This window comes from Mycosarcoma maydis, chromosome 14 (assembly GCF_000328475.2).
Source record: "Mycosarcoma maydis chromosome 14, whole genome shotgun sequence".
Classification (NCBI taxonomy): domain Eukaryota; kingdom Fungi; phylum Basidiomycota; class Ustilaginomycetes; order Ustilaginales; genus Mycosarcoma; species Mycosarcoma maydis.
The window spans coordinates 530,632-549,639 of NC_026491.1; the positions used below are offsets into that span (position 1 = coordinate 530,632).

General features: G+C 55.0%; 6 protein-coding genes across 6 annotated transcripts; 3 read left to right on the plus strand and 3 right to left on the minus strand.

Moving 5' to 3' along the window:
* Positions 1-33: 33 nt before the first annotated feature.
* Positions 34-1,155, minus strand: UMAG_04463 (uncharacterized protein; the record flags this gene model as incomplete). Its single annotated transcript, XM_011392835.1, has 1 exon — positions 34-1,155. One exon carries the CDS (start codon positions 1,153-1,155, stop codon positions 34-36), a length of 1,122 nt encoding a protein of 373 aa, XP_011391137.1.
* A 2,256-nt stretch (positions 1,156-3,411) lies between these two features.
* UMAG_04464 (uncharacterized protein) lies at positions 3,412-6,855 on the plus strand (the record flags this gene model as incomplete). Its single annotated transcript, XM_011392836.1, has 1 exon — positions 3,412-6,855. One exon carries the CDS (start codon positions 3,412-3,414, stop codon positions 6,853-6,855), a length of 3,444 nt encoding a protein of 1,147 aa, XP_011391138.1.
* Positions 6,856-7,693: 838 nt separating this feature from the next.
* Positions 7,694-10,105, plus strand: UMAG_04465 (SAGA histone acetyltransferase complex subunit SPT7; the record flags this gene model as incomplete). Its single annotated transcript, XM_011392837.1, has 1 exon — positions 7,694-10,105. The coding sequence occupies one exon, from the start codon at positions 7,694-7,696 to the stop codon at positions 10,103-10,105; it is 2,412 nt and encodes an 803-aa protein (XP_011391139.1).
* Positions 10,106-10,277: 172 nt separating this feature from the next.
* On the minus strand, positions 10,278-11,243 carry UMAG_04466 (uncharacterized protein; the record flags this gene model as incomplete). The annotated part of the gene is made up of 1 exon (XM_011392838.1): positions 10,278-11,243. One exon carries the CDS (start codon positions 11,241-11,243, stop codon positions 10,278-10,280), a length of 966 nt encoding a protein of 321 aa, XP_011391140.1.
* Positions 11,244-11,681: 438 nt separating this feature from the next.
* Positions 11,682-12,290, minus strand: UMAG_10540 (uncharacterized protein; the record flags this gene model as incomplete). Its single annotated transcript, XM_011392877.1, has 1 exon — positions 11,682-12,290. One exon carries the CDS (start codon positions 12,288-12,290, stop codon positions 11,682-11,684), a length of 609 nt encoding a protein of 202 aa, XP_011391179.1.
* Positions 12,291-14,937: 2,647 nt separating this feature from the next.
* Positions 14,938-18,015, plus strand: UMAG_04468 (uncharacterized protein; the record flags this gene model as incomplete). Its single annotated transcript, XM_011392839.1, has 1 exon — positions 14,938-18,015. The coding sequence occupies one exon, from the start codon at positions 14,938-14,940 to the stop codon at positions 18,013-18,015; it is 3,078 nt and encodes a 1,025-aa protein (XP_011391141.1).
* Between the last annotated feature and the right edge of the window lie 993 nt (positions 18,016-19,008).

Genomic DNA, 19,008 nt, shown 5'->3' on the forward strand with positions numbered 1-19,008 from the left:
TGAGATAGGATTCGTGCAGAGTGATCAGCGCTTTCAAAAGCGCTTCATGTTCTGCCTCTTGTGGTACTGCCATGCGAGCATACCCAACGCACCTACCGCTGCCAAGACCAACGCCCACTTCACCAACCAGAACAAAACGCCAAAGAGAGCTTTTACGAATCCAATGAAACCACCACGAGTGTTACTGCCGTTGCTGTCCTTGCTGCTGGTAACGTCGCTCGAGTAGCCTTTGGTGTTACCGCCAAAGGACCAGCCTTTCTTCTTGGGTTTGACGCCAAACTTTTCAGGGAAGTGACGCATCCTTTCCTCCCTGAGCTGCTGCGGGGTTCGATTGCGGTAAACAATGTTGCTCGTCGTGATAGACACGATATCGTGGTTGTCCGAGACGTCTCCGGTCAATGCGGTGAAGCCTAGGTAGGGATTGGTGGGGAGATTGATGTTGTCGATCTTGAAGCACGATTCCCAGTGGTCCCAGCCGGTATGATGCACTTGTAGTTCCGTGTAGACGTCCTTGATGTGAATGAGTTTGCCTTTGGTAGCGACCTGTGGGTTACGATAATCGATGGAACAACCCGCCACTTCTTGCCTCGCGCCATCCTTGTCATTTTCGTACGCCACTACGCCGTTTCCGTTCATGAGCGAGATTCTGGGGAAGGCATAGGGGTGTCTGGAGTTGGGGTAGGTATCAAAGAACAAACCCAAGCCGGTGAAATAGTTGATCGAGCCAAAGACAGGTCCTGGTTTGGCTCGATCTTGGGTGAGCCACAGAGCCATGCCATCTCCGGCAACGTGAGAGGCGTGACCGGCGATATTGAATTCAAAGATGATCTCGAAATTGTCGGCAGTCAAGGGGAGACGCGACCAGAGCCAACCAGTTTGGGAAGTTCGATCTTGGGTGAGACGGATGTGCTTGTTGGTGTCGATGATGGTGTCGGCACCGAAATCCCAGAACTTGTTTTGCAGGTTCGAGTCGACGTAGGGGGCGTAGATGCTGTGCGAGCGAAGCGGAACGATGGCGTCCGAGTCCATCTCGCGCATCTGGATGTTTTTGGATGACGCGCAAACGCATGAGGTGAGCATGAGGAGCGCGAGAAGCGCCGAAAGGCAGATGGTGAGAAGCGAGCTCTTCCTGGCAACAGTGAAGGAACGCGACATGTTTGGTGGTGATCGTGATGCTGCTGCTGCTGCTGCTGCTGCTAAAGGTGAGAATGCTGATGATGAAGTGAGTGTGGGCATCATGATGGTACGCTGTGCTTGACGTGGCGCGCGCCGGGCGCAGTATCTTTTGGATAGAGTGCCAAAGCGTCGACTAGGGAGGCGAGCCCAGTGACCATGAAACGATGAAGGTCGAAGCTGAAGTGAAGCGCAGCGCAGCGGGGAGGCAACTTGCACGTTCTGCGCTTTGCAACCAGGGATGACGGTGGATTGGCGATGATGAGGTCGGTGACAGTCACCTTCTTGGAGGAGAAGAAAGTGCTCGCCAAGGTCATCCCACCCGCTGGCGCTGAGAGAGACAGAGAGAGAGACACTCACACTCGTGACTTCCACGTCTGTGCGAACTTCACGCTCACGCGCTCCCCCGCTGAGTTTGGTTTTAGTTGGGCATCCAAATGTTAGAACGTTTGGAGTCGAAGCAGTCGTGAGTCACGTGACTCAAGAATTCGAGGTAGATGTTAGACCTAGTTAGCTTTCAGACATTCGTGATTTATCGCGACAACGGACAAAACAACGGACAACGGACGACGCACCACGGACCACAGACCAGCACCGTGAAACACGCACGTGGATCGTAAATGGTTTCTTTCTTCAATTAACTTATTAATAAATAGATCGGAAGCCAGAACAGCGGCGCTAAAATACCATATACTGTGTGTAGAGTCACACGTCTCGAGTGCATTCGAATCACCATTCGCGCGTTACGATTTACGATTCACGAGTTGGATGTCCCGTGGTCCAAAATTGCTCATGTGCGATTACGAGATTAGGTGTCACACACCGCATATACTCTGACAATCCCGAGTTCTAAGTTTATCCACGATCACGTATCAAATTTACAATCACGATTTACCAGTCATATGTTATGTGTGTGTGTGTGTGTGTCTCGTGTGCATGATGCCGGTCGTGCAAGCAAGTGGTTTGTGTCGGTCTGAGTAACTCTGTGTCGGAAGCCGCCTGAACGATTCGTAAACCACACCCAACTCTCTCACACACTGTCGGAGCATTTATGACTTGATTCGAGGGGTTTTTTAATATGTCCTACACCGACCCAAGCCTAAGATACAGGCGGTAAATTAGCTGAGTCGTAGAAAGAGGCAGTTGCTGTACGGGTAAATTGCTCCTGCTCAGTCAAAATTCACGAGTAGAGCAGGAAGGTCCGATCAACGTCTCGGCCGATAGGCATAGGCGGTGGTGCCTAGCATTGTTGTCGAAGGTGGAGTTGTCAGAATACGCTAGATGGTGATGTATGTTGATGTGGTCGGCGACAGCGTTGCTCCACGCGCAGGGAATCGTGCTCGAGAGTACGTTGACGTCGCCAAAGCGAACTTTGGCTCGTTCAGGATCGATTTTCAAGCATGTGAGGCGCTCGCTGGTTGCGGTTCAGGTGGTTGATTCGTGATTCACGATTCCCGGTTTCGGGTAATGCCACACGAATCAGAGTCAGAATCAGAATCAGAAACAAATCGTGAATCATCAGACTTGGTCGTGAGTGAGTATCACAGTCAGAATCACGAATCACGAATCACGAATCACGAATCAAGAATCAAGAATCACGCATCAGGAACCAATCACGAATCGATGGACAACCGAATCCTTCCACAGCGCAGAGCTCTCGACTCGCACAGACTCACTCCCATCATCCACTTCCGCTCTCGCTGCTTGCTCTTGCTCTTGCTCTTCCGATTCCCCCCTTGCTACACCCTCCAGCACTATGACTAGCGAAGCACAAGACCCCCGCGCTTATTAAGGTAAACCATTGCAAACCAAGCGCACCACCATTCTTGCCTGTCGCCCGCTACCCACCTTCAACCCACCTTATTCACCTCCTCTCACCGGCTTCATCGGCAATCGACGTCGATACCAGCTCATCACCCCCGGTGTCATACCTGGACAGCTTGCTACCGGCGCCTTGTCGACGGTCGAGATTCTCGTTTCGGCGTCTCACCAATCATCCTCGTGACTCCGACACTCTCAACTCGACATTGCCTGCTATCGCGCCGGCACGTTCACATTCATCCCCTTAGCCATTCGCAGCCACAGGCTCGCTTGTGACTTTATCACGGCCCACAGGCCCTCCATCCATCCACATCACTTGTCCTGCCGCACCATTCTGCGCACGCAGGACGCCTCAGTCGCGCACTTGTTTTTCTTCTTCCGTCCCTCTTCCGCTTTCAAAGCCGGGTTTGCTTCGATATGACCACTCGCATCCCGAACTACGATATCCTTGAGCCCACCTCCTTGACACAAGAAGAGGTCAAGCAAACCTTGGCCCGGTTCGAGTCGCTTCGTTCTCAGCTTGCCCTCGCCAACTTTCGCGGTCAGCTCGCTATTCGTGGTGAGCCCCTCTTCGCAAAGAGCATCACCATATTTAACGATGCCGCTCCCCTTGGTGGCTGGATGGTCGCATTGCCTGTCGACGTTCACGACGTATCCACAGTCGTCAAGTTCTGCGCCGCTCACCGTCTGTCGCCTTCAATCAGATCCGGCGGTTTCGCAACCGCCGGCTGGGCTATCCAAGGCCAAGTGATCATCGACACTTGCTTGATGGATGATGTAAAGCTGGTCGTGCCCAATCGTTGGACTGGCCCCCATGCTGCTGACACCCAGCGCCCCGACTCTTCTCCCTTGACAGTGCCTGCTGTTGGACTCTCTACCATCTACCATCCAACTGGCGTATGCGCAAATGTCTCCGATGGCTCTGACACCTCCTCTTCCAATCCATCGTCTTCGTCACAGCCTGCCCCATCAGCGGCGACTGCAATCCCGCCTATCACCGCTCAAAGAAACGCAGACTCGATCCCATTTCAAAGCGATTCCGTGAGCGCAGCAGATCGACTGGTTACACGGCAAATCGAAAATCCATCCGCCATCTCCATACAGCATCAAGCCACTGAACTCGACGTGCCTAACAGTGAAACTGACGAGATTGTTCCTCAAGACGCTGCCAAATACGTGCTCAAGCGCAAAGCTCGCGACTCTGATCAAGCTTTACTCCGCTCATCCTACGTCGCAGCTGCCGACTTGCCTGCCTCTCCAGCCAAACGCAGGACCGACACACTTGTCCCACCCGAACAAGCCGACGTCAAGTCGGAAGCCATGCAGCACGCTCGAAGTCATGAAAGCGGTGCAGATGCCGACAGCGAAAGCTCTTTCGCCAGCTCGAACCAAGCTGACCAGCCAGAACGAGACGTTCAACAGCAACACGCCACAACAGATCGTCTTCACCCTTCTCGTTCCGATAGCAACTCTCGCAGCGTCGCCGCTTCCCGAAGCGATTTCCTCAACGCTTCCGAGCCGCGTGACGTTGCGCCGCTGTTTTCTGCCTCGGCCTCTATGGCTGAGTCGATATCTGCCTCTTGTACATCTTTGCCAGACGCCGCACCCATTGTCGCCAGAACGTGGGTGGATCGACAGCTCGATCTTTCGGGCAACACCTCCGATTCGCCTGGTGGAAGCAATTCAGGTTCCAACGGTGGCCGAAGTTCATCTTGTCTCGCTTCCAGCTTCACTTCGACCTCCAAGCAGTCCTCTGGCAAATCTTCGAGCGCTAGTGGCGAGCACACAGATGGCAAAGTGGATGACGATCCTCTAGGAGGCCTGACCACGGACGATGTGGGTGAGGACTCTGCACCTTTCAAACGTCCTTCGACAATTCCGCTAGCCAAGCACCATGCAGTGTCTTTGGCAGAGCGACGTCGAGCCACACGATCCGTCTCCAGCTCGGGATCCGGTTCGGCGTCAGATTCCAGTCGCCAACGTCGCGAGATGGTCGGCAGTCGTACTCCAGATGATTGCGATACCAACGCCAGCACAGAACACCAGCGATGGCATCAACACCATCGACCGCCGTCCGACACTCCCGGAGAAAAGATCAAGCTACCGGAAGGTGGCTTCGTATGGCGCAGTGACGGGGTTGATGCCGGCATCTCAAGTATTTCCGCCATTCCCGGAACTTTGCCCTGGGATGCAGAAGCGTTCGCGGCCAATGCTGAAGTTGCTACTGCTACACAATCTTGCTCGCGCAGTTCCCGCTCCTCGCCCGGCGAAGGCTCGTCCAACGAGCTTGACACTGGCCGTACGAGCGGATTGTCACACTTTGGCGCATCCACACTCAGCGATCTACAAGACGCTTGGCCATCCGGAGTTTGGGCGGTCAACCAGGATGCCAGCAACGATCCCACTGCGACACTTCCGCGCTTCATTCCGTCACCTCTGCAAAAGTTTGACTCGCCGTCTATCACTCCCCCGGTCGCGGAATCTGGCAACCCGTACAGCTTTGACACTCGCCCCGAGGGCTATTTCAACACCGCCTCGGCTATCTCGCCGCCTGGTCTGTACGAGGATCACTATGCGCTGGCAAGCTTTGGACCAGGAGTCGGCATTCGCGGATTGGACGCATTCACCGATCGGGCGGGCCGCGAGGGCAAGTTTCTGGCAACCCTGAACGAAAATACTAAGGGAAAAGACAGGCAGCTCGAGTCGCCGCATGCTTTCCCGTCGCTGGTCGTCAACGGTGTACCGTACCATGTGCCTGTATCTGCATATCCTGTGGGATCTACCGCCATGACGACGGGTGGATTTGGCTACCTCACGAGAGCTTACGGTCTTTCGCTCGACAACATTGTCGAGGTCGAGATGGTGCTGGCGGACGGTACCATTGTGACGCTCAACGAACAGTCGAAAAACAAGTCGCAGCAGGAGCAGGACTTGTGGTGGGCAGTGAGGGGTGCAGCACCGTGCTTTGGTATCGTGACGCGACTCACTGCCAAAGCGTATCCCGTGCCCTCGGTCTACTCGGGCAACCTGATCTACCCGCTCAACCCTGCCACAGCGAGCTCGTTGATCCGACATTGGCGCGACTGCCTGAAAGCAGGACTACCACGAAACTTTTACACCAACCTCATCCTCACCGCTGGGCCAAGCAAGACGTCGCACGTCATCGTGATCCAAGTCTGCTATCTCGGCCCTAAATCGGACGGTGAAGCGCTCGTGCAGGCCATCAGTAGCTGGACCGGAGAGCGACTGCTGCTCAAGGATGTCGAAGAACGTAGCTTCTTGTCGCAGCAGGATGGAGTGGCCAAAGTGCTCAAGGGCGGTACGGGAAGGAGGTGGATGGTGCGTGGAGACCTCATCTCGACTCTGACGGATGATGTCATCGCCAAGAGCGTTCGCAATTTCCAAGGGCTAGGCAGTCGCGCCGTGTGGCTTTTCGAGCTTATGGGCGGTGCAGTAGAAGACAGTCCGGCGGACGAAACATGTATTTGTCCACAAGCACGTGCAGCCAAGTTCACCGTCGGATCGCTGCAACAGTGGAGCGGTCAGGAGGAGGATCGCACGTGCATCGAGAGCGTTGAACGCTGGCTCGACGAGGTGGTGAACAAGGTCAGTGTGGGTGGCCCATATCCGTGTTTCTTGGGAAGGTCGGAAAACATGGATCGTGTCATTGGTGCGTACGGTCTAGACAATTTCAAGAGGCTCTTGGAAATCAAGAGAAGAGTGGACCCGAGTAACATGTTCAGACACACATTTGGACAGGGATTCGTGGTGGATGACCCTGACAGCTTGTTGGCTGAATTGGGGGAGAGACAAGCGGCGAGGAGACAGATGCAGGAGCATCAGGCGCAACAGCCCGCTTAATCGATTGGCCAGAGTAGTATATCGCACCAAGCATGACCCGTCTTGTACTTTTACCGTTTGTTGCAGCATCTTTCACTGGTCTGGCGTGTGAGTTTGACTTTCGTGTGTTTACTACCAAATAACGTCAAGTTCACTAAGGATAAATGAGGCGCAACACCACCGACACGGGAGCGTGGAGAGCGTAGCGCCATGTTTGGGTGGGCCGAGATAAAAGTGCGGAAATCGGAATTTGGAAGATTCACGATTGACGCTAAAGAGCCTCTGTTGTTCTGCTTGGATTTGACCCCGCGTGACTTTCGCGGCATTTGCACCATCTTTCCTTCCACCACCATCATCATTCACGCTATCGCCGTCGGCATCGCGACGACATTTGGATCTTTTCGCCGCACAAACGAGGCCGAGGTCTGATCGGATCAAGCGAAGCTCAACCTCGGATGGATATTGCATGCAAGAGAGGCAGCAGAAGCGATCTGATTCGACTCACTCTTCTCCACATCCGCGTGCTTGATCGGCGTGGACGCGTCGTTGCAGAAAGGAGATAGATTAATTTCGAGACGTACGGCCCTGAGTTCGCTGTCGTTGTATCCATATATCGCGGCGAGTAGCTTACTGCATCAGTCACAAGTGTCAAACATTCAGCAGTGTACACACGCGCCAGGTGCCTCGTTTGTTCTCTTTGGTGGAAACCCACTCGGAAAGGTAGACTAGCCTCTTGCACACACGTGCCAGGCACGTCGCATCAACCACAACAAACGAGGTTTTCGATTCCACCGCGGACCTATGAACCCTACCAAATTACCGGAGCCCCCACCCAGCTCATCCATCCAGACGCATCGCAATGAAGTACCTCTTACAAGCGATCGAAGCCAAACGCGCTTCGGTCAAACTAGGCGATGCTGAACTTCGACAACTTCTCACCGAGGTCTGCAAGGGGCGCGATGAACGCGAAGAATTCCTGGAATCCATCGATCGAATCATCACCGAACTGAAAAACTACACGGAGCACTCGACCGCTTTCCTCTCCAAAGTGAGCAAACGCGATGCGCCCGACTACTACGATGTCATCAAGCACCCCATGGATCTCGGCACAATGCAGAAGAAGGTCAAGTCGGGACAGTACAAGAACAAGAAACAATTTGCCCACGATCTCAATCTGATCTGGGAGAATTGTTTGTTGTACAATTCGGACCCAACGCATCCGTTGAGGAGGAACGTAGCGTTTATGCGCAAGAAGGCCGATCACCTGCTAGAGTTCATCAGTGATAAAAGCGACGTCAAGGACGCGCTCGTCCAGTGGGGGAGCACCGCGCCCATGACAGCAACGGTGAACGTGGATGGCAAAGTGGCCAACGTTGGCACACCGCAAACAGGTGGCGCGCCGAAAAAGTCGGGAGAGGGAAAGCAACAAGCGCGCAAACGCACGAGGAAGTGGGATGAGGTCAAGTTTGAAGATCAAGAAGCGTTTGTGAGAACGCCGCAGAACATGCTCGAGTTTGCGCGGATCGATGCGAGATTGAACCTGGTAGAGGCCAACCGAGTAGCAGGGCCGAGTTCAAGACCGATGCTAATGGCGCCAGTGGAAGCAATGGATCGCATCAAGAGGGACGCCGACGAGGATCCGCTCAGTGCCGTGCTTGGATCCATCTTTGCCCCTCTGCTGGGAGAAAAGGGCAAAGAAAAGGCGACGCCGGAACCACAATCTCGAACGCAGTCGCATTCAGGATCTACGCCTGCTCCGATGGGTGCTGCTGTTCAGGAGATTACGCCACTCGATGCCTCTGCGGACTGGTTTACCGTCACTGGATCTCATCAGCTCATGTCGGGCGCTCTTCCCGCTCTGCCGTCGTCAGCGCTGATTGCGCCCACGGTCGACCAAGCGAATACGACGAGAGGCAAAAGACGGCGGAAACCGTTTCATCTGGTTCCCGCTACACGGCGAAAGGGTCTGCAGGGCAAAATTGCACGCAACATTCGGACGCTGCACAAGGTGCAAGCCACGCATGCCAAGTTTCAGTCGCTAGCGCACTTTGTCGAGAACGAAGCGCCGATCCCGGCTTATTTAACATCCATGTCGTCCGATGAAGAATCCGACTATCCTTCCGAGCCTGAAGATTGCGCGCACCAACCGAACGGCCCATTCTTACGCTTACGCAACCCGTTCTCGCGCATGTCGGCCGAATCAGCGCGCGACCATGCCAGCTACAATGTGCGCTTGATGCTCTCACACGCCGGCTTTGAAGGCGGTCATCGCTCGGCCGTCGATACACTCACCGACACGCTGGGAGAGTTTTTGGGCAACATGGGACGCATGCTTCGCATCTACTCGGATCGGTATGCCTCGACGCTCTCGGCAGAAGAGATGGTGCTACATACGTTACAGGAATGTGGCAACGCATCGGTGGCTTCGCTGGAGAACTACATTCGAAACGACGTGGAACGGTACGGCTCCAAGATGTCGGATCTGCTGCGCAAGTTGAGAAGCAGCTATCGGGAGCAGTTTAATCTGTCGACGGAGCGCGGGGTGGTAGAAGATGAGATGTTGTTCGCCGACAATGGCGAGGCATTGATTGCGGGTGGATTTGCCGAGGATTTGGGCGACGACTACTTTGGATTCAGGGAACTGGGGTTGGATCAAGAGTTGGGCATGAGTGGGTTGACGGTGCCGACGAGGTTGTTTTACGGGAGAGGCAAAGCGGGTGCTGGAGGCGGAGGGGCGACGGGAGCCAGAGTGTCGGGGACCAAGGAGAACGTGTTACCGTATCCGCCGCCGCCCGAACCGATCGCGCTGGTCTCGGCGGCCATCAGCGATCAGATTGGGCTGCTGCAGTCGTTCTACCAGGACAAACTGCGCGAGCATCGACAAGGCTGCAAAAACGCGCAGGACCAAGCTGCGAAACCCAACAACGACGACGCCAAGCAGCTGGAACAAGACGAAGCGCGCTCGGATCGAACAGAGACGAAAGCGGACGCCGTCGTACTCGCCAACACGCTCGCGGACCAAGAACAGGAAAAGCAACGGTACAAAGTGCCGCCTACAGGCAAGATGCCGCGTCGGCTGATATGGAGCGCGTCACTAGAGCGAAAACAGCTGGCGGATCGCAAGGCGGCCGACGAAAGGTTGGGCTCCACCAACGCTCTCACTCTCGGTATTGGCATGTCGAGCGGCGGCGCTGCGCGAACGGCTGGTGTGCCAGCTTCGACCACCAAGAAAGACTCAAAGTTGACCAAAAAGAACGCCATCACTGCTTGAGAATTAAGCTAGATCTGCAATCACGAATTGGCCTTTTCATTTCCAGCATGCTAATCGTGAATCGTGATTATCGTGTATGTTGGCGCTTTCTCAGCTCTTTCTCCAGACAGCAATTCGTATTTCGTCCACAGCGAAATTGGGCTAGGCTGTGCATGTATGTGGTGTCCATGGATTAATCCGAGGCGGGGAGCTTCTGCAACGCGCCTCCATCGACTCTGATGGTGCAACCGTTAGCGAAGGCGGTGTTCCTGCTAGCGAGATAGAGCACTGAGGCGGCATGTTCGTTGGGGTTGCCACATCTGCCTAGGGGGATATCGGCACCGTTGGTGTGAGAGAGTGTAGCATGACCTGTGATGTGGTTGCTTGGTTCCGAGCTGGTGAGATGGCTAGGGTAGAGTCCTGGTTCGATGATGTTGGTGCGCAGCGCGTGGTCTGCGAACATGGTCGAGAGCATCTGGCCGAGCTGCGAGACGGCGGTTTTTGAAATGTTGTAGATGGGATTCAGGATGGGCAGTTTGGCCCATGCCGCGTTCGAAGAGATCACGATCGTCTGCGATGCATAGGCTGGCGTAGACCCTTGTCGGAGCAGCGGCAGAAACGTCAGTGCGCTCAAGTAGGTTCCGGTAACGTTGGTGTTGAGGATCGACGAAATCTCGGTTTCCGAGAAAGACCAGAGCTCGTCTACGATATCGAGGAATTCTTTCTGCTTGTCCTGCTTGTCCTGCTTGCACGGCTCAGGAGGGCGACCGTACGATTCAAGCAACCGACCTCCGATACCGGCGTTGCAGATGAGCAGCTGGATCCCGTGTTTGTCGCGAGTGGCGAGGTCCGAAGTGATCACCTGTCGCGCCATCGAAAGCGACTCTTTAGAGGTAATGTCTGCTTGCACTGCGATTAGATCTGCATCGCGACGAGCCGCACTGTCCGGAACAAGCCTATGGAATCGTGCAACTGTGGCGTCGAGCTGCTCTTTGCGTCGTCCGAGAATGTAGACAAGTGCACCGTTCAACGCAAGCGCATGCGCCGCGTACAAACCAAGCCCCGAAGATCCACCGGTGATGACGCACGTGAGTTGACTCACGTCGAACAGGTTTGGCACTTGAAAGTGCGACAGCGGCGTCGTTGGAGCGCCGCTCATTTTGACCAATCGAGCGGATGCTGGGATGACGACGTGGTGGTGTCAGTGCAAAATCATCACGAAATCGTGAATCCAAATCGTCAATCAGGCCGAGCAGCAACGACAACGATGACATGACACGCCAGATTTGACTCCAAGCCCATCAAACGAGTCGCCAGTGCAGTTCAAGCGCTCAAGACGACCCGCAGCTTGGTTGCACTCATGACTCATGACTGTCTGCATTTGTTTCCTACTCTGACGTCTACCGACGACGGCTTCGGCTGCACAACGATGGGCGCATGACTCGATCTGAGCGCGATTCAATCGTGACACCTTACCTAGTGGCTCTCTTGTTCTCACGACACAGTACTGTACAGTGAAATGCACTCAACGGCAAACGTGGGGAGATGATATTTTCTCATGACAAGCAGCTACAGCAGCTGGACGGCACTAAACGCATTACAGAGGCTTGTGCACGCTGGAAGCCAGCTGGATCTCCTGGCTGGTGATGATGACGAGCTTTCCAGGGCTAGCAGCATGGCCGCTGATGGCCGCCTTTGCGGTCTGAGCCCAAGCGCTGAGCTTTCCATCCGCCTTGAAGATGCGGATTTCGTCTGGGTGTACATCGAGAAGCACGACACGAGGGTCGTTGTGGTCACCAGTGTGCTTGCCGTCCTTCTTGTCGTCGAACCATGCCTTGAGAGAGCTGGACCAGTGCTTCTTGATCTTGCTCTGGTCCTTGTTGAGCACCGCCTTGCCTGAGATCGAGACCCAGTCGGTGGTCTTGGGGTCAAAATAGGCGACGTTAACTTGAGGGTCCACCTCAATGTCGTCCGTCTTGCCCGATTCTGTGTTGATGTAGAAGGAGAAGACGAGGCCCTCGGTGGTGGCGGGTGCCATGGCGCGAGAGGCGAGCTTGCCGTCAACAGAGCGCGACGTGAGCATACCGGTGCCAATGTGCTTGGTGATCTCGAGCAACGTGTCGATCTTTTGCTGAGGCGTGAGATCGTGGCCCTTGGAGTGGGCGCCCTGGGCGGTGGGGTCATGAGTCTGTGTGTTGGTCGACATGCTGCGGGTGTTGTGCGTGTGTGTCGTGGAAAGATGCTGGTTGGCGTCAAACAAGTCACGAGCGAGCTTCAACTATATGACCGCCAGCGTCGTTGTACCCGCAACGAAACCGGCTTACAGGGGCAAAAGGTCAAGTCTGTGAGTCCCATGCAGCGGCCAGGCTGCGCAGTGAAGCCAAGGAAGGAAACAGCGCGAGAAGCAAAGTGATCTCATACCGACACTGCGCACTCTGACGGCAAGTGGCATGGCGCCATCCGACCATGGAAAGTCGTCTGGCGAGCCACAACGGTAGCGAACCAGTCGATTGACAGGCATACCAGCAGAGGTCAAGGGAGCACAGACAGAATCACGAATCGTGAATCGTGAATCGTGAATCGTGAATCGTGAATCGTGAATTGCAGCGGTTGGTCATACACGATCCCAAGTGTCGTCACAAGAACGCCCAAAAGCCAACCTCGCATCGACGTCAATCACGAATCAACCTGCGAAGTGAGGTGAGGTGAGGCGGCGTCCATGTGGAGGCGATCTTTTATCGCGACGAGGATCGAGTTAGACGTCCCCCTCCCGATCAATTCTATTCAGAATGAAGGGGTTCAACTGCCGACCTCACATTGATGAGTTCAGAGCCCGGAGCGCAGCACAGAGAGACACAATCACGAATTTCTGAGGCCAAGCTATTCGCGATTAGACGTGCGTCGATCCACGATGCGCTCGCTCGCTGCTTCTTGGTCCTGTGAGCCAGGATTGCGTGTATGTGTGGCGACATATGGATGCTGCTGTCAGGTTGTCAACGATTCGTGATCGTCTTGATGCATTGCAAGCCCAACGTGACACCATGTCTACAAAGATACCCGTCTAAGCGAAGCGCGACGAGGACGAGAAGGAGAATCTACGACACGTTGTGGGTGGGTGTGCACAGCTAAGACATGCTCGTCGTCCGCGCCTTGAAAGATAATGGAGCCAAGAGAGAGACTCGGAGATAGCGCTGGTATGTGGGGTCGGAGTGTGAAGCTAGATGCTCTTGGCGGCAGTTATCAACGGTGAGAGATGCTCTCGATTCTTGATTGGCTGCCCAACCATACGCAGTCGAAGCCGAGCCAAGAACACCAACGGAGCTAGCTGCTGCTGAGAGAACCAATTGATTTGCGTTGTGCGTTGTGCGTCGTAGCTGACTGGCTGTCTGATTGACTCACGACTTGTGACTGCACGCTACTCTAAGTCAGCAGCTTCCACTTTGGTCTAGCCTCCGTCAGAGTCACGAGAGCGTGAGTCGTGAGTCGCGAGGCGTGAGGCGTGAGGCGTGAGTCGTGAGTCGGCGCTCCAAAGGATTCGAAATTCGTGCACGCGTCAGCTGCAGGGTTGCTCTGATTACAGCGGGAAAAAAAATTGAAAGAGGAAAAAAGAAAAGAGGGGCTTCGTTTTAATCACAGAATACCAATTCAGCCTAGACTAAGTTAACGTATAAGTCAATAATCACGAATGGTGCTTGCCGATGATCGCCAGCACGCCGACTCAAAGTGCGGTACAGTCACGAGTTACGTTACAGTAAAGAAATCAGTCGTCAGTCATGCACAGCTGTACGCACGACGGCTGCCAAAGCGAGCAAATCGTGAATCGTCCCATGCAAAGTTCACACTCAAAACCTACGACTCACAGAAGACGAGACTGACTCACGACCGGTTTCTTTCATTTCGCTTTCGTGTTTAGTTTGACAGGTGTGCTCTTATGGTGTGTCTGTCTCTGTCAAGTGACGGCGCACGACGCTACGCCTCTCACAGCCTAAGTCTGCTCGCTTTCCACATTCGTGATTCACGATTCACGATTCGTGATTGGATTTCTTTTCGTGTTGACTCTTATTTCGGTTCCTTCGGTCAAGTTAGTACGAGTCTTGAGTCTTGGTAACGAGGTCTTGATTCGTGATTGTGAGTTGGGAGCGCGCAAACAGAATCACGAAATCGTGAATCGTGAATCGTGAATCGTGAATCGTGAATCGGCGTGGTAAACAGGGCGAGAGACTGTGACACACGAAACCAAGACAAACATGGAAGGGCAAATTACGAATCGTGAATCTCAATATAACCTACCGAATTCATACAGTCACGATTCACGTTTGTGATTCTCGAGCGTGCTTGGCCTGCTTAGCGTGCTGCCGTTCACGGTTACGTGTCGGTCGATTTTGTACCTCCTGAATCTGTTTGCTTTTCGTTCACCTTCGGCCACTTTGTCCCCTGCACCATCATCTCATTTCAGCCCGTGCCCCTCCTTGCTCTCGGTCGCATCGATCCTTCGTCTTCCTTTGCGTGCAGGTCACAGCAACATCGCTCGTCTAACGCTCAGCTGAGCCATACCCACTCTCGACGACGCATTTCATCCGTTCTGCCTGCCACACCTTGACCGCCCACGACGCACCCAACACTTGGTAAACGCATTCGTGTTTCGATTCGACCCCCTGTCCGCGCTGCACCCTTCCCTCTTCTACTAACACGCGATTTGCGATTCGCAACTTGCACTTTTGCAATTCGCATCGACGTTGCAGGATCGCTCTTCATCGTACAGCGTGTCGAGCTAGAGTCACACTGGCTACCCTCGTCACAGCCAATCCGTCTTGACCACTACTCATCTCGTTCCATCCCACTCTTGCGCCATGATGCCCATGCAAGCACCACCTCAGCCACCGCATCATCACTTCAACTCGAACCCAATGTCAGCCATCAATGCTCGACAGTCGCAAGGTGCAAGGTATCCTCCATCCTCAGTTGCTTCCGCCGCTTCCGCCGTAGGCTTCTATCCCGCCATCAATGCTGTTGGCGCATCATCCGACGCATACCCTTCATCGCAGCTGCCCACCTCACCGCAAGCTACCATGTCACCACCCAACGCGGCTCCCGCGATTCAGCTGCTAGATGCTCCCCTCTCGAGCCCACAAGATGCTTCGTTTGCCTCTGCATCCAGCTCGTCTCAGCCATCTGGTTCGCGCTTTCGCCGTGCAAGGCCTGATACCGAGGAAATCAAACGCGTCGGCCGTTCGCACTACGTTGAGCTGCTCAGCTTCCTACGCAGCCACCTCGCCAAAGTAGAGCAGACCGCTCCGCGTTCCAATGCCCGCGAAAAACTCACTCGTCTCAGCAAGCAGCAGTTTACCGAACTCTCCACCGACGTCTACGATGAGCTCATGCGACGCCAGAACAACGCCAAAAATGGCAACAGCCAGCCATTCCTCGCCGTTCGTGACGAATTCCATCCCAAACGCAATCAGGCCAGGCAGAAGCTTGCCACGTTGCCCAAAAACCGCTTCAAGGACCTTGCCTCGGACGTGTTTTTCGAGCTGGAACGCAGATTCCCCGAACTCAAGCAAGAGTTTCGTCCAGACGCTATCGCACGCGAAAAGCAGCGCGAGCAACTCATGCGCCAGCAGGCAGAAGCCGCCTTGCAACGCAACGACTCGATGGCTCAACCCCAGCCGTCCACCTCGGATCGCATCGTACCCGCAAAGAGCACACTTGTCGAGGAAGACATTGCAGTGCCCTATTCGGCCAACGCCTCCAAGAGAAGCAACCGCAGCAACGACAACGATGCGCTTTCCGAGCGTGTCTCTTCGCCCTTGCGTGATTCCAGCGGCTCAAACGGCGTCAACGGCATAGCTGACAACCGTAGCACCATGTACAGCCAAGCAAGCAGTTTGGGCACCGGCTTCTACAATGGCTACGCAGGCAGCGTCGCCCCAGCAAGCGTCGCCAGTCCCAACCTGGCTCGAAGCAGCGCGTTTGAGTCGTCGTTGGATGCCAGCTCGTCGGCTGCCACGGAAAAGATGCGATCCGACTACGAGCTTCGCATCGCCAAGCTACAGCAGCAGCTCAGCTCGCTCGAATCGCAAATGGCCGAGGCCGCGCCGCGAGCGCGCAAGGCCGACGAGCTTGCTGGTCGTAACGAAGAGCTCGACCGGCAGCTCAACCAGCTGCGAGCCGAACTCGAACAAGTCAAGCAGAAGCATCAAGAGGAGCGCGAATTGCATCGCACCAGGATCACCCACAAGGACTCGGAGCTGGACGGCTTGAAGAGCCAATTGAACCAAAAAGCGGCAACGGACGGCGCAGCCGATTTCGAAGCGTTGCAAAAGCAACACGCGCAGCAAAACCAGGTGGTCACCGAACTCAAACAAGAAGTGAGCAACCTGCTGGATGAGCTTCGTGAGCTTTCGGCACGCACCGACGAAATGCAGGCCGATCGTGATAACGACTTGGTCGTCATCAAAGACCTCAACGCGCAGATGGCGCATTACAAGCGTCTCTACGAGACGGCCAAGACGGAGCTGCGCAATCTCAAAGCGACCTCGCAACTCTACGTACAGCCGCCCAAGGCCGACGACTTTTTGCCCGCTTCGGATAAGGGGGCGATCGCCGATGTCAACCTGACCGCCTTCCAGAGCTCGATCGACGATCTATTGGCGGCAGCTCGATCCAAGACGCCGAGCAATGTGCTGCTGTCGATGAAGGAGGTGGTGCTTGCGACGACGCTAGTGACCGACGACGTGGCCAAGCACGAACAGGTTGCAGCCAATCTGGCCGAGCTGTCGGCTGAAGAGCAGGAACAGCTGATGGCGCTCAAGTCCAAGTGCTCGGCCACGCTCAACAACCTAATGACGGCATGTCGCAACCACGCTTCTTCGCACGGCCTTTCGCCGGTCAGCTTGCTAGATGCGGCTGCGAGCCACGTGTCGGCAACCATTGTGGACCTGGTGAAGCTGCTCAAGGTGCGCAAGGCAAGCAAGGTCGAGACGGACGAGTTCCAGGCCAAGTTTGGACACGAGGCGGCAGCGACGCGTCTCAAGCCGCTGCACATTAATGCGCAGGCGGCCAACCGGGAAGCAGGCGCCACGTTGTCGCCCAACACGGCCAACACATACAGCTTTGCGAGCCTCAATCCGAGCTCGGCGGCAGGCGATGACCGCTTCTCGCCGCGCATTCGCAACAGCCCAACCATGGGGCGCTACTCACCAATCGGGTACAAGGCCGAGGCGATTCGCAAAGACTCGGGCGGAGAACATCAGTGGCGGAGCCGCGCAACGTCGATCTCGTCGTCGGTGGGTAGCGCACATGCAGGCGCTCACGCGAGCACGCTCAACGCGTCTACGATGCCCGAAATGCCCACGCTGGATGGTGCCAAGCGATTTGCAAGCGAGGTGGCGGTGACGGCGGCGGCGGCAACAGCAGCCGACGGCGTTCTGGTGCCAAGTGGAACGATGTCGCCGTCACCACACTCAAGCGACGACCAAGTGACGAGGTCCGAGACGTACGACAGCCTCCAGACGGTGACATCGGCGAGCGGAAGCGGGTTTGGTAGTCAAAATGGCGAGGAGAACTGGTCGGAGCTGCGCAACTACATTGAAGTGCAAACCGAGGCAATCGTTCACTCGATCCAGGCGCTGCTATCAGCGATCCGAGAGGGAGCGCAGGGGGTGCAGCTGAGCGAGAACCTGACGCAGATTACGACGATCGTGTCATCGATCGTAGCTATCTCAAAGGGCAACGTACCTGCCAAGAGCAAGGCCGAGGGCGAGAGAATCCTGGACGAATTGACGGACAACTGCGAAAAGCTGAGCGAGATGCAGAGCCAGGATAGGTTTGACAAGAGTACCAAGTCGAGCATGGCGAGTGCGTCGTATGGCGTCGCAAAGGGGCTGAAGGCGCTCAATGCTTTGTTCAACGATGCCGATGTTTCGCACTAGGTAAAACGCGCAGCACATGTACATGCACGTATGCAACGTCAATCACGAATGATACCCACCTTGTCACCCGAGCGAGCTAAAATGGCGTTTGAGTGGAGAGAGCACACACGGCTGTCTATGAGAAGAGCATTCAGGATTGGCGGCTCAAGCCTAAACCAGCCGTGGCAGGCGTCCATTGTGCAGACAGGCTAAGTCAAACATGCCTACGGGCGCACTAACCCTAACGCCGGCAATCCAACTGTGAATCACGAATGGGACACAGTGTAGTCGGAAGCATGAGGTAGCATGATTGCAGCTGGAATTGGAATCCCACACACGTTACGAATCACAGTCACGAGTTTGCAGCGGTGAGCAAGCAGCCATCGAGCATGGTATGATAAAATATCAAACGAGCCGCCTCGCCCACGACTCGAAAATAATCACGAACATCCCGATCGACAAAGGCTTTCTGGTGCGAGGTGACGTCGCCATTGTGAATGTGCGTCACAGCCATCCGCGATCGACAGCGACAGGGATGTCGTCCTATTTTATATATAATTCGGATCTTTCTTTTTTATTATTTCTTTCCTTTCGACAAATCAAATCAATGATGGAATGCTGAGCGTTGTTGCATCGCTAGCTATGCTGCTTGCTACTCGCTCCAGCGCTTCCACCCGCACGCAGCTGACACAAGTTGCAGCAAGCCTTGAAGCGACGGCTCGTCTGGAGTTGATGTATGTGTGTGTGTGTGTGTGTGTGTGTGTATTAGCCATGCAGTCATGAGAGTATTTGTGTATATATATTAATTATGAGGCATAGGCGTTATGTCGCTGCAGGTTTGGGTGGTTGTGCAGCTACGCAAGCATCGTGGCGTACACATGTGCGTGCGCTTACCCATTCGTGATTGCTCGCTCAAGTTACCGCCCAATCGTGACTCTTTCTCTCTCTCCTCAGCACAGCACAGCACAGCACAGCACAGATCTCCTCCACCTCTCTCCACGTCGAGTGGATTCC